We start from the raw sequence: 13,971 nt of genomic DNA, 5'->3' as shown, positions 1-13,971 counted from the left end.
TCATATGGACAACAGAGATGCTTGGTCAAAAAAAAAAAGGGTGGTGGTGGGGTGGAGGGGAATGTCTAAATTAATGCAAATCCCTATTCCATTTTAAGCTGTAGGCTGACCCAAGCAAAGTTTGTGGCATCTATGTAATTTGATATTTTCCAAGAAGGAAATGTCACTCTTGACCACCACCACCATCATTCCCCATCCCCTACTCCCTTCTAATCATGTTCACAAGACTTTAAGAAAGAAGATGACTTGCTTCCAGCTCAGCCCATCACGTACACCCCTGAAAATAAACCAAGATTGTCCAGGATTCAAGACCAAAGCAGATTTGAGAACAAACTTCAAATTCCCTCCATGCTTCAGTGGGGCAAGAAATAAGAGTTAGAAGCATAGACCCAAATATAAGAGCTCCTGAAAAAAACACCCCAAAACAGATTTTCAATAGTGGTATTGGCACATCAACCAAATATCTGTTTTGCTACACTAAGTATTTCTTTAATGCAGAAATACCTCATAAGTGAATAGTAAACAGAGAATGGAGGACAGGAGTCATGTTGGGGCATATACAATTTGAAACATGTTTCAAAACAATCAGGGGTGAACTTTCTGGCAATTTAAGAGAAAATCTTAGCAATATACGAAAACCTTCAGAAAAAAGAAACTAAAAATTCTATCGATGTGCAAGTAGTGGTTTATTAAGTGGCTTCAAGAATTGCTACACATTCTACTAGGTTAATTAAAAAGCTGAGAGTTCAGATAAAGATGCTACAAAGATACACCTCCAGCCCTCTTAAAAACGTTTGATGAAGAAATCTACACTCCTGTCAGATCTTTACTTTTGATGGAAGTGGTCTCTTTGAAAAGCAAATGCCGTCAAGGACTTACATCTTGGAGAAGGAAGAAGGAACCCCAGGGCTTCCGGCTGCACAGGACTGACTGGCTGTGATGTTAGCTGCACATGCCACTGGAGATTTCATTAGCTACTAGTTCTGTTACGATAGTTATTATTTTTGTTAGTGCTCTGGTTACAAAGTTCCTCAAGTTTTGAGTGGTCTGCCTCAGCCTTATTTTTCCCTTATGTCCCCTATTTTTCACGTGCAATTTTGCAGGTGAGGTTTCTCAGGAATGCATACATGGCATTAAAGCTGAAATTATACTGCCATCTTGTTGGTCTGCTCATATGTCAACATACAATATTATACATTATAGTGGTGAGCTGTCTGTAGTTTGGTGCACTCTTTAGTTGGTAGCCTGGAACTGTGGTTCTTAAACCAAAGGCTTGTTAGGATTTCGTTTTAAATGCTTTCCAAAAGTATGCTGCTGATAAAAATGCAAACTAAAGACTAAGCCAAAACGCCCCCCAAAATATTTATGCTATAAAACATTAATTAACAAGAAGAATTCCAAATATACACACTAAAAATATAACCATGTAAAAAAATATAAGCAGGTGGGAGGTAACAGTAAAAACAAAAACTGTACTTGAGTAGTGGTGACTTTAAGAATAAAATACCTTTTTTCCTACGTTAGCTTTTTCAATTAAGTGAACGCTTTTTTGGTTTGTTTTGCCTGGAATTAATCATCAATTGGTGAAAGTTTGTAGAGAAACATTTTATATCCACAAGGTAACAGATTAACAAATGCGGCTAAACACCCCAGCAACATGACTGTTTTTCAAGACAGATGTTTTAATGTTAGCAGGCTTCGCACAAAAATAGCAATCAAGTGTTGGTCCAACACTTATGAATGTTGTTTCACTTACTTTTTGAACAACCAACATAAACACAACCCATTTATTTCAAATTACCTGCTAGAAACGTCTTAGGGGTCTTCAAGGACAGAAAAATCGAGATGGAATTCTGATGACATGGACCTCAGGTTGAAAGCCATCACTCTAAACATGGTTTCCTGTCATGTGAAGCAGCTGCCGGGTTTTACAGGACCGCCAACCAAGGCAACGTTCTTGACTTCGCCTCATCTACGAGGCACAAAGAAGCAAGGTCGTAATCAGGTTCCCAGCAGAAGAGCCTTGCTTTTTGGACTAAAAATTCCCACAAACTGCTCATAAATCAAAATTATCAAGTAGCTAATGGACATGAAAGTTTCTAGCAAACAAAATGCATACACATCACAAAGTCATTTCTTTAAAAGAAAACACAATGGAGGGAAACAGAAAAGAAACCCAGGAGAGCAAAGCCTGATTTAGCAGATACCAGTTTATTCCCTATTGCGCATGATTCAAAGCATCTGATATTCCACAGCCAACAAGATTTCCTACTTCTCTATTACAAAATACTGAGTACCTTGAACATGGTTAATTCAAAGTTCTCATTCCTTTTCACCTACATCTAGAATTAAACAGGTTTCTCCATTTAGCATACATTTCACATTCACCGAAGGCTTTGGGGAGAGGGGGAAATAGGGCTTATAATTGCCCCCCTGAACCAAAGGCACTTAATGTTAAAAGATCAAGCACAGTAGAATCACCCCACAGACATTCCTGCGTGTTCAGACTGCTGAACTTGAGCGTACCATCACTGGCCCACGTGGGATTCATCATAGCAATGTAAAAGACACCGATTTCCTTGAAAAAACAAAGTGCAGTGTGAATATAAAGACTCATCACCACCACCCCACCATCCTTTTCTGAAAAGAATACGTAAGAGAACTCTTATTTTACATTAGTATCACCCAAGGTTCACACGTGGAAAAAAAATAGCTAAAAAATAATCTGTCATAAATTCTCACTATGAAATCATGATAGACTCTGGTATACTCATAGAATTTGTGAGTTGGAGCGAGCCTCAGAGATCATGCCGTGCATCCCCTCACTCGACAGATGAGGTCACTGAGGCCCAGGAAGGTCAAGTGTGGGACTCCGGGGTCTGACCCCAGTGGCAGGCCCCAGGTAGGACGTAGGCCTCCTGAAGCCTAGCTCAGGGCGCCCTCCACGCCCCTTCCTCTTTAAAAGACTCGCAGAGTAAAACATGGTGATGATCTCCAAAGATGCACCACACAATAAAGCACATATGCTGACGGAGGTCAGCGATTTGGTCTTGCAAGGCGGTTCCTTTGGCCATTGGGCAGGTAGGTAACCCACTTCACGGTGGGAATTCTTCACACGAGGTTGGTTAACCTTCTGAGGGAAGCCGGGCAGGGTAGACACGACTTCTTCTTGGATTCACGAAGCCTGTTCTTGGTTCCTAGCTCCTGGTGGGCAGACGATCAGCTGCACAGCGGAACCCCAGATTCGAGGCGGAGCTGTCAGGTGTGTTCTGGCTTCGAGCAGCACAGCGATACCTATAGCAGTAGGACTGTGCAGAGAGAAAAAGAAAGGTGAGTGCTCTCAGACTCTCAGCTGAAGGCTCTAAACTGTCAGAAGCATGTTGTACCCATGTGCCAGCTGTAGAGAAGTTATGCCTACCTGTAGACAGAGCTTTCCCCCCAAACAAACACCCCCTCATGCATACTTAGCATGTATGTTTTGAAAAGGGCAGCACATTCAGACTTCACCACATACTATCCAGTGTTTTACCTTATAAACATGACACAGGTATAGTATAAAGATGTTGGTGTCAGCATTACTTGTAACAGTAAAAAAAAAAGTAACAACCAATAGTTACATAAGTTACAGCACATCCATATGACAGACTAGTAAAAATCCATTAAAAATCATAAAACTATTAAAAATCACATTTTTATGTAATATTTAATGACATAGGAAATTCTCATGATAAAATGTTAAATGAAAAAGTCTAAATACAAAGCCGTGTATGTGGTATGATCTCAATCTAGATAATTAGGAATGCCAAGGGAAAAAACACAAGATTCAGAATGCACCATAATATGAACAGTAGTTATCCTCAAGCAATGGGGTTTCAAATTCCTCCAATAAGTATATTTAACTTTTATAATTTGAAAAGTTATTTTTACATTTAGCACAGTATTTGACATTAAACCAAGTAATAAAGGTAAATGGCAATCAAGAAAATGTTAACTAAGAACAACATTAAGATATTATCTAATATCTAGCAGACTGGCAAAAATTAATCAGCAAGCCTAGGAACATCAAAAGTAGGAAAGGCTGTGGAAAACATTTTTTAATACATTGCTTTTGGAATTTAAATCATAATAACTCATAAAGCTATACATTTGTGAGTGTGGGATTTGTTTTGTACCTGTTTTGTTTTATAGGAGGAAAGTACAACCATGTACATGTGCATCAACACAGACACAGAGCACCCAGTATACCCCAGGCATGTGCTAGGCACCTTCACTTGTTATTTCATTTGATCATAACAGCCCAGAAAAATTAAACAACTTACCCAAAATGACACAGTTGTTAAAGGAAGCAGAATTTTAACCCAGGTCTAACTAGCGCGCTTGCCTCCCTAGCAAGATTCTATGCTCCTAGATGGAAAAATATCACATCTCATGCTTCATTCCCACCCCCATACATTCATCCTGCATGCACACCCATACTCGCACAAATTAAGAAAGCCTAACACATATCCCCGGCCACCTACTACGCATTCAGTGAATAACCACAGATTACTTAATTCAAATACTTCAAAAGCTTCCATATTCCAAAAATAACCATGCATGGAACTCTTATGTCCTAGGATTGTTCTTTGATCCAAAATAACAGAGAATGAAAATAAACTAGTTATCCTGTGTACCATGAGCATTAACTCGGAGTTGGCCCAGTGAAACTAAAGTCCTTGCCAGCTGGTTAAAGAAACTGCATATAGAATTATGTAAAATAACTTTGGAACTCATAAAAAGAGATAATTTGTTAGGCGGCAGGGAATAGGTCAGCATGAAAGAGGGTTCTTTTTCCTTAATTCTTTTTATTCTCCTTTCTCTCACAAAAGTCGAATGTTTCTAATCTTCATAAATATTATCTCTAAAGTTGACACAAATTCTCTGGAGCACTTCCACTATAAAAAGAAAGACATGGTTCTCTGTCTTCTATAGATAATGAAACAATAGCAACCAATTTTCTCATTTTCCCCATGGCCAGTGAGGAATACAACGTATTACCAATACTCAGGCAGGCAGAGGGAAGATGAATAAGAAATATGCCTGAAATAATAATTTTAAAAATCAGTCACATCTGCTACTCCCTGTGGTCAGCATGCAATGGAAGTTCTAAAATGACCAGAGGGGACCATGCAGGAAGACACAGCAGGAGCTCGGTTCCACATAGGGCCAACTCACCAGACTGCTGTGAAGCAACAGTGCTTTGGTTATTTCCAAAATCCAGCCCCTATGGATAATCCAGGGCCCCATGCTACCCAGTGTGTATAGTGAATTCTACATTAGAGCAAGAATTCAGTTTAGGGGGAGGCAGGCAGTCAGACATGGACATTCTTGTCCGTAATTGTCCTACAACTGACAAAGGCAATCAAGCGTTTCCTGATTCCTACTGCGTAGACCCCTAGAGGAAACCCAAGTCCAGGCATGGTCTTGTCCTGCTGGAGATCAGAGGCTAGTTGAGGAAACAATGATTACACATCCAACAGCTACAAAACACGCTAGGGTTAAAACATTCTGAGGTTATTACAAATTCAGATAAAGAAATTGTCCTTTGTGGAATGCCAAAGTCTTGAGGAAAGACTTTTGGAAGGCAGAACTTGGCTGGAGTGGGATTTACATGATTATGGCAGTGGTTCTCTGACTTGAATGCACATAAGAATAGCCTGGAGAGCTTGCTTAATACATATTTCTAGGCCACACCTAGAGATTCTGATTCAGGAAGTCTGGCATGGGGTCCAAGAATATGCATTTCAAACAAGCTTCCCGGTGCTGCTGATGCTATGGACCCATGGGCCACACTTTGAAAAGCACTGATTTATAGGATTTTAAAAAAAGGAAAGAAGGCATGTTAAGTTGAGAAAGCAGTGACATCAAAGACATGAAAGTGGAAAAATTCAGGCAATTAAGAGGACAGCAAGACCACAGCATGATCATGTCAGAGCATGGTTTATTTATTCATTAAATAGTTGAGAGCTTACAGCACGCTAGATGCCATTCTAGGCAAGAGGGATACAAGACAGACAAGGTACCTGTTATCAGGGAGCTTACATTCAACAGGGAGGAGTCAGACAATAAATAAACTGATAAATTCAAGATTGTTTCTAGTAATGGTCAGCTTGGAAGAAAATAAAATAGGGACTGAGGACTGAGCGTGACTAGGTGACCACTTTAGATAGGGTGGCCTGGGAAGGCCTCTCGGGAGGCGATATGTGAGCTGAGTTGCCCAAAGATTTGGAGAATGAGAATTCCAGGCAAAAGAATGACTGGTACAAAGATGGTTAATGATAAGAAGCAGGAAAGGTGGGTGGATAAATAGGATGAAGTCACATTACAGGCTGTTTTAGCAGAAAGAGGAGTTTGGGCTTGATACAAATGGAAATCGGGACAAACAAACATTTTGCTAATTTGCCCACCAGAAAGGGCAAAATCCAAGACTCATTAGCTATTTAACCTCAGGCAAAGCCTTTGCTGAATCTGTTGCCTCATGGATAAAATGGGGCTATTAATGGAATAATGTTAAAATGCTTCACCTTACCTTTACATAAAAAAGTAAAGCACTAGACACGTGGAAGGCATTATAACTGTTAATTTATAATGAACATAACACTCTTAATTACAGAAACTAACTTTGCCTGTCTTATCTGACCTCTTTGGGTTAACCTGCTTCCTCACTAAAACAAAAGCATTAACCAGCTTCTCCACAGGTCTTAGAGATATACGTTTGCTACATAAATGGGAAAGTTATGTGCTATACAAATGGGAAAGTTGAGGGATATCTCTGGAGATAAGGCGTAGGACTGGGGTCTTTGTTGAATGGCATATTTCTATAGGCAACTTACCTTTCAAATTATATAATAAACTATTTTAAAATAAGATGTTGTTCATACGCCACAAAACACAGGCTGTAACAACACTGAGGAACTGTGCCTGCCCAGAGCACTGTGTTCAGAAGGATTCTGAGGCTGTGACAAGATAGTAGAAAAGAAATCCATGATGCACAAGAGATTTTTACCATGGCCACATCTGAAGACCTTGATACATACAAAATAATTCCATTTGGGGAAGAAAAAAACAAAAGTGCACCAAAAAGTCTGGTAGAATACTATCAATAGTTTTCTTTAGGAAGCAGGATGAATGATTTTTATTTTCATTTTTATATTTATTATTTATTTTCTAATTTTTATGCAATGAAAATGTTTTGTTTATATAACAAAAAAGCTTAAAATCAGTGGCAACAAAAGAGCCAGTCCTTTATTAGATCATAGCAGTCCCTAAAACCTTTCATTAACCTAAATGACTATGAAGAACCAAACCCTAAAAAGCAAGTCTCACTACAAGTTAGTGTTGAGAGATCAGGACCATCATATGAGAAAACAGTCAATTCACATCATCATTCTGTTTCAAACGCACTCATTCACTTAGCAAACATTTATTAATAAGTAGTTCATTTTAAATTCCAAAATGGGCAACTAATGGAACACGTAATTAAAGAGGTAAATGGCCTGATTATAAATGTCCTCATTACTCTTTCTTTTTTTCCAACTCTACTTTTAGCACCAAAAATGGTTATTAATGATGTTAGGTCTTTGAGTGGCTGAAATATGGGTCATTCTATTAATTAAGAACAGAGGTAGTGGGAAGGACCTGTTTTAGCCCTATTTCATCAAAATGGCTAATTAATGTGTGAAACTGATCTCAATATCTGTGCTAAGAAAGTGATCCTGGACTCAAGAACAATCTATTTAAGATAATGACTTACCAGCCTTGGGGCTTTGAAGTCAAGCGGGGCAGCAATATAGTTTCTATGAGAGGAAGGCTTTTAGGGATAAAGGAAAGTTTTAAGGTAAATATAGTTCATTATAAACAAAACTGTTACAGAAAATCACACAGCAGAACTCAGGTGTCTCGATTTCTCATCTGTTGCTCTTGCCACCGACACTAGCTCAACTCCTTTTGCTAGCAATCCAAGTGTAAAATGGCGTGAGGGTGAGGATTTCCTCAATGTTGTGCGTTGGGCTAAAGACCTCATAGGGATTAATTTAACAATATTCAACAACAACTAATATTTCTTGAGTATTTACTATGTGAACAATTCTAAGAACTTCACAAATATTAATTCACTTAATTCTCCCAATAGTCCTATGAAGTAGGTATTATTAGTATCTGTATTGTATAGACGAGGAAAAATTGAGGCACAGGGATGCTAATAGTGTGCCTAAGGTCACATGGCTTATAAATGGTGCATCCAGGATTACAGCCTTTTCAATCCCATTCCAGAGTCTGTGCTCTTAACCCGACGCCAAGTTGCCTCATAGTTTCTCTTTCTGCGCCATCATCTCCTCATTGAAGCTATACTTTGTATGGACTTTCAAAAAGTTATGAATAATCATCAGAGTTTACTTTAGTCATGCAAACTGGCCCTGGCCCATGATCAAAAGTCCATCTTCTAAGCAAGGTGATTTTTTTCAAAATTAATTATAACATTATTCTTTCTTTCTATTGGTTTTCTTTCTTTTATCGATTTTCATCTATGCCATAAGAGTCATTTCCAGGATTCTGCCTATCTAGTTAGGAGTTCATTAGTTGGTCCCTTATTCAAAAGGGAAGAAGAGGGAAAAACAATCCAATTATAATAAAGATGATGGTTAAGGATGATAGTGTTAGCAGCAATTGACTTTTACTGAGTCTTTACCACGAGCTAGACAGTGTACCAAGTGCTTATATATACTGGTTCATTCATTCCTCAGAAGAACCTTAGAGTAGGTACAATTATGATATGCATTTTACAAATGTGAAAACTAAGGCTTAGAAAGATTAAGTAATTTGCCCAAGGTCATAGACTAGCAAAGAGCAGTTACAGAACTCCAACTCAGATCTAATTCCAGAGTCCACATCTTCATAATGTAGTTACAGCTGCCACTCTTGATCTTGTGGAAAAGATAAGCATTCTGAAAGTAATTCACAACCAATGCTGTGCTATTTTCCTGATCTCAGCAAAATAACCAGACTAATGTTAAAGATCTATATCATCTACAATTAACTTGATCAAGATCCTGGAGCTGCTGTTTTTCTCTGGAAAATCCTGTGTTTTCTACTCAGTTTTGTCACTCTGCTATTCCCTCTTCTAGAATATTCTCTCTATCACTCTGAGCCTAACTAAATTAAAATTTATCCTTCAGGTAGACTGGGAATAATTCAAGATGCGTAATACAAACTCTGAATCAACCACTAAAATTTTAAAACAAAAAGCTATAGCTAATAAACCAAAGAAGAGAAAATGGAGTGATAAAAAATACTTAATCCAAAAGAAGTCCAAAAAAGAGAGAAAAAGAAACAAAGAATAGATGACACAAAGAGAAAAAAAAGTATCAAGATAGCAAATTTAAACCCAACCATATCAACAATCACATTACATGGTGTCAACAGCCATTAAAAAGGCAGATATTATACCAGTAAATTCAATAACTCTGATGAAATGGATAAATTCCTTGAAAGACACAAACTCCCAGAGCTTAATCAAGAAGAAATACATAATCTGCATAGCCCTGCAGCTATTAACTAAATTAAATTTATGGTTACAACTCTAGGCACCAAATAGTTTCCCTTGGGGAATTCTATCAAATATTTAAGGAAGAACAAATGCTAATTCTACACGAACTCTTTCATAAAATTCCACGAGGGGATATTTCCCAATTCAATCTATGAAGCCAGCAATACCCTGATATCAAAACCAGACAAGTAAACAACAGATCAATACCCATCATGAATATAGATGCAAAAGTGCTCAATACTTTTAGCAAATCAAATCCAAAATATATAAAAAGGATAATACATCACGACTAAGTGGACATATTTCAGGAATGCAAGGCTTAACATTTGAAAATTGAAAATCAGTGAATGTAATTCACCATATTACAGACTGAAAAAGAAAAACCATATAAACATCTCAATAGATGCAGAAAAAGCATCTGGCAAAATCCATATCCATTGCTGATAAAAATTCTCAAAAAGCTAGGAATAGAAGGAAACTTCCTCAAGCTGATAAAGAGTATCTTTGGAAACACTACAGCTAACATCATACTTAATTTTTAAAAGTTGAATGTTCATCCCCTAAGATCAAAAATGAGATGGGGGGCTGGCCCAGTGGCATAGTGGTTAAGTTCACGCACTCTGCTTCAGCAGCAAACCCAGGGTTCACCAATTCGGATCCTGGGTGTGGATGTGTACACCGCTCGTCAAGCCATGCTGGGGTGGTGTCCAACATAGAACAACTAGAAGGATGTACAACTATGACATACAGCTATCTACTGGGGCTTTGGGGAGAAAAAAGGAGGAAGACTGGCAACAGATGTTAGTTCAGGGCCAATCTTCCTCAAAAAAAACAAAAGAGGTAGGAATTTTCTCACCACTTCTATTCACCACTATATTGGAGGTTCTAGCCAATGCAATATAGCAAGAAAAAGTAATAAATGGCATCCAGATTAAAAAAAAATAAGTAAAATTGTCTATATTCACAGATGATATGACCACCCATGTAGAAAATCCAATAGAATCTACAAAAACATTACTAGAATAGATGAATTTAACAAGGTTGCAGGATACAAAATAAATATACAAAAACCAACTATACTATATAAAGGTATTTATTAACAACATCTATTACATTAACAGACATTTTAAAAGAATAAATTGGGAAGCTTATGAAAATACAGATTAAAAATAAGCAAAAAATATGAAATGTTATTAAAGTAGACACATTCACATGCATGGCACTGGGATATTTTAGTGTTCATGCTTAAAATGATTTTCACAACTTTCATTTTCTCCATTTATTCTTAAGGAAAAAATCTTCTGGTCCTCAATTCTTAATTCCCAATTAGGAAAAGTATCATATGTCAGAGACATAACTGGTGGCAATTAGGGTTTCGAGATTCATCTGTTTTTCATAGAAGTCTGGTTCCCCAGCAACAGGATTCAGATATACATGTAATAACAGCTGGAATTAGACAAATAATCTAGAACTAAAAACAGATATGTATATGAACTTCTAAATGTATTGGGGTGACCTGGGGCAATGTTTTTAATTCAAAATTAAAATTAGAATTTTAAAGATAACTTTGTCTACATCTTGTTATAAACGTAGGTGTAAAGCATAAAGTGAACTCAATTCTATGAAGTTCCACCTAAATCAATGGAGTGGATTAAAAATTCTAAGAAATGCAGAAGACACACACATTACAACCTCACACATATACATAATCTGAAGAGATTCTCTTTAGGCCAGTGGTTCCCAAAGTTTGCTGTATGTTATCATCACCTTGAGAGCTTTAAAATCCTGATGCCCAGGTTACACTCCAGAAAAATCAAATCAGAATGAGGCAAGTGGGGAAACAGGCATCAGTAGTTTTTATAGCTCCCAGACAATTCTAATGTACAATAATGTTTGAGAACCACTGTTTTAGGGCAAAGTTTGACAATGTCTCCATTATCAAATTAGTAACTTAACTTGGAGCCATTATAGGTCATTTTAGGTCTCTAACTGCCTGGAATGAGTGAATTACCATGGGAGCTTCTTGCAATAACAATCTGCAAAATGCCATCTTCGTATAGTGATAGAAAGACAGAAGCTGAAGTGCTGGAGACACTAAAAATACATGATTTGAAGAAAAAAGGGAGAGAAGTGGTATTCGATTTCCAAATTCCTTATAAAGGTTACTCATGAAACCACTGAGTCACTCCGACTAACCAAAAACAGCCAGTTCTGATACTGAAATCACAGCCCAAAGAGCAGAAACACTCTCTGAGATTGATGCTTATTTCACAAAGCACATACTTTATACCTAGAACACTTGGAATGTTTCTATTAAGGTTATAACTCTCTCCTTAATCTCAACAGAGAACCCAGAAATTTACAGGAGTCTCAAATAAATTAAGAGTGTGCTTCCAGACTTACACACTGGAAAAGTATATAGCCCACCCTTATTCATGAAACATAAAAGGCTTCTCAAAGGGGCAAGATTCAACAGGTGGAATTTGGTTGACAACAGGTCACTCACAACCTCTGCTTCTTGTCCCACTTTTCCCATGCCTGTGCCCAAACTTGAGATGATTATCCTACTTTTTTTCTGTCTTTGATGGGGATAGGTAAGTATTACCAGAAGTGGATGGGACATTTTTGGGCTATTGTTTATAATAGATCCATAAACCTGCTATTAGAACAAAAAATCAGAGTTTAGTGACATGACTTACCTTATGGCACATGTAGGATCCACCTTTCTTCACCCGGTCTTTGCCAGAAGGGGGGCCTTTCTGCGGATAAAGAGAAGAGAACTCATTAGTCCAGAGAACACAGCTGCCCTTCACACAGTGGGAGAGAGTCCAGTTTAATCCAATCAGCTCTCTCATGGTTGCCTAAACTCTCCACGTGCATTTCTGCCCCTGGGCCTTGTACCTGCATCCATGCACCCTCCCAAATGCCTACCTCTCCAAATCCTACCCATCCTCTAGGGTCCAGCTCAAGTTCCCACTCTTTGGTGAAATCTTCGTGACTACCATAAGCAATCCTGCCTCTAAGCCCCTATAGCATTTCTTGCCTAGATGACTAATAAGATGCTTGGCAGCATCTCTTACATCACCTTCTCATGCTGATATGCAAATTTATCCTGTGTTATAATTGGCTTGCTCGACTAGACTTGCAAGCCTCTTTGAATTATGTTTTTATAATCCTCCCGTGCAACACCTAAAAAATCCTTTGCTGACTGAATGAATTTGCTTTGTATGTTTTTAAAAAATTTTTATGTCAAGTTTATTGAGGTATAATTTACATACAGTAACCCTTTTAACATTATTAATCCTTTTTAAATGCATACTTCTGATGACTTTTGACAAATGTAGAGTCATGTAACCACTACCACAATCAAGATACAGAACATAGTTTATCTTTTTCAAAAAGATTTATATAGTGCTTACTATGAACCAAGCACGGTTCTAAGTACTTTGCAAATAATTAACTTGTAATCTCTGTAACAACTTGTGAGGCAGGTTAAGCAAGTGGCAGAATGAGGATTCATACCCAGGCAGCCTGGCTCCCGAGTCTACCGTGCTCCCAGTTTAGAGACCAGGAGTGCAGGAAATTGGATAGTGCCTAAAAGGAGGCAAGAAGGAAAAGTGGCTACTGCTGTAATGAGAACTGGAGCCAGAAACAGCAGCCAAGAGGCAAGACTATTTCTTCTAGGGAGGGTTTTGGATAAAAGTACAATGGAAATGAACATCTTAAAGCCTTAGCTGCCAGGATAAGAGCCACAACATCAGGTAAGCCATGCAAAGAGCATCTGAGAGGTACCAATAAACTCCCACAAACCAGAACCATATCAGAGAAGCCTGAGAGGGATAAGGATTTTTTGCTTTTCCTTTGTCATGTAAAAAGACAATCATACAGCTGTGTTCTTTGTTTACTGAAAACAATAGAAGGTTGGACAATGCCCCTCCTATCTTAGTTTTCCCTTTTCTTGTCAACCACCTATTGTCAAGGGCCCAGACAGAAATGGCAGAAGTTAAAAGAACCATGTTTTCTCCAAGCATGGCTAACACAGTGATTTGCAAGTGTCAACGATGTGGGCAGAAGTTCATGTTTTCTTCCAAGCTTTCCCAGGTACTTAGCACCGTCACAGACCAAGCCATTGGCTATTCTTCATTCCACTGCAGGGCCATAGTATTTCCATGGCCTTAATGCTTAATGTTACACTAATAAACTTATACTGATTATAAACAGGCAAGATGTAAATGTGAAAAGCTACATGTGAAAATAATGACTAACAGCACAGCTTTCTTCCTAGGAATATCTGGAATCTGACAGACATTGCATCAGAATTTGTTGGGTGAGTTTATTATTCAATAAAAGTAAGACAATCACCAAGAACCCACTGAAGCATAAGTGAA

General features: G+C 38.1%; 1 protein-coding gene across 3 annotated transcripts in view; it reads right to left on the bottom strand.

Annotated features, from left to right (window-relative positions):
- Positions 1 to 2,190: 2,190 nt before the first annotated feature.
- SUMF1 (sulfatase modifying factor 1) overlaps positions 2,191 to 13,971 on the bottom strand; it is a 93,987-nt gene continuing 82,206 nt past the window's right edge. For 2 of the 3 annotated variants that reach the window (XM_058563449.1, XM_058563456.1), the window contains 2 exons: positions 12,283 to 12,342; positions 2,191 to 3,308 (listed from right to left, as the gene is read on the bottom strand). In XM_058563449.1, coding sequence (XP_058419432.1) covers positions 3,198 to 3,308; positions 12,283 to 12,342 — 171 coding nt within the window. In that variant the 3' untranslated portion in view covers positions 2,191 to 3,197. Of the gene's footprint in view, positions 3,309 to 10,719; positions 11,055 to 12,282; positions 12,343 to 13,971 lie in introns of those variants that run through there. The other variant, XM_058563454.1, reaches the window with a different exon arrangement.

This window comes from Diceros bicornis, chromosome 2 (assembly GCF_020826845.1).
Source record: "Diceros bicornis minor isolate mBicDic1 chromosome 2, mDicBic1.mat.cur, whole genome shotgun sequence".
NCBI classification, from domain to species: domain Eukaryota; kingdom Metazoa; phylum Chordata; class Mammalia; order Perissodactyla; family Rhinocerotidae; genus Diceros; species Diceros bicornis.
The sequence above is the reverse complement of the archived record's forward strand: the minus strand, read 5'-3'. Positions and strand labels throughout refer to the sequence as shown.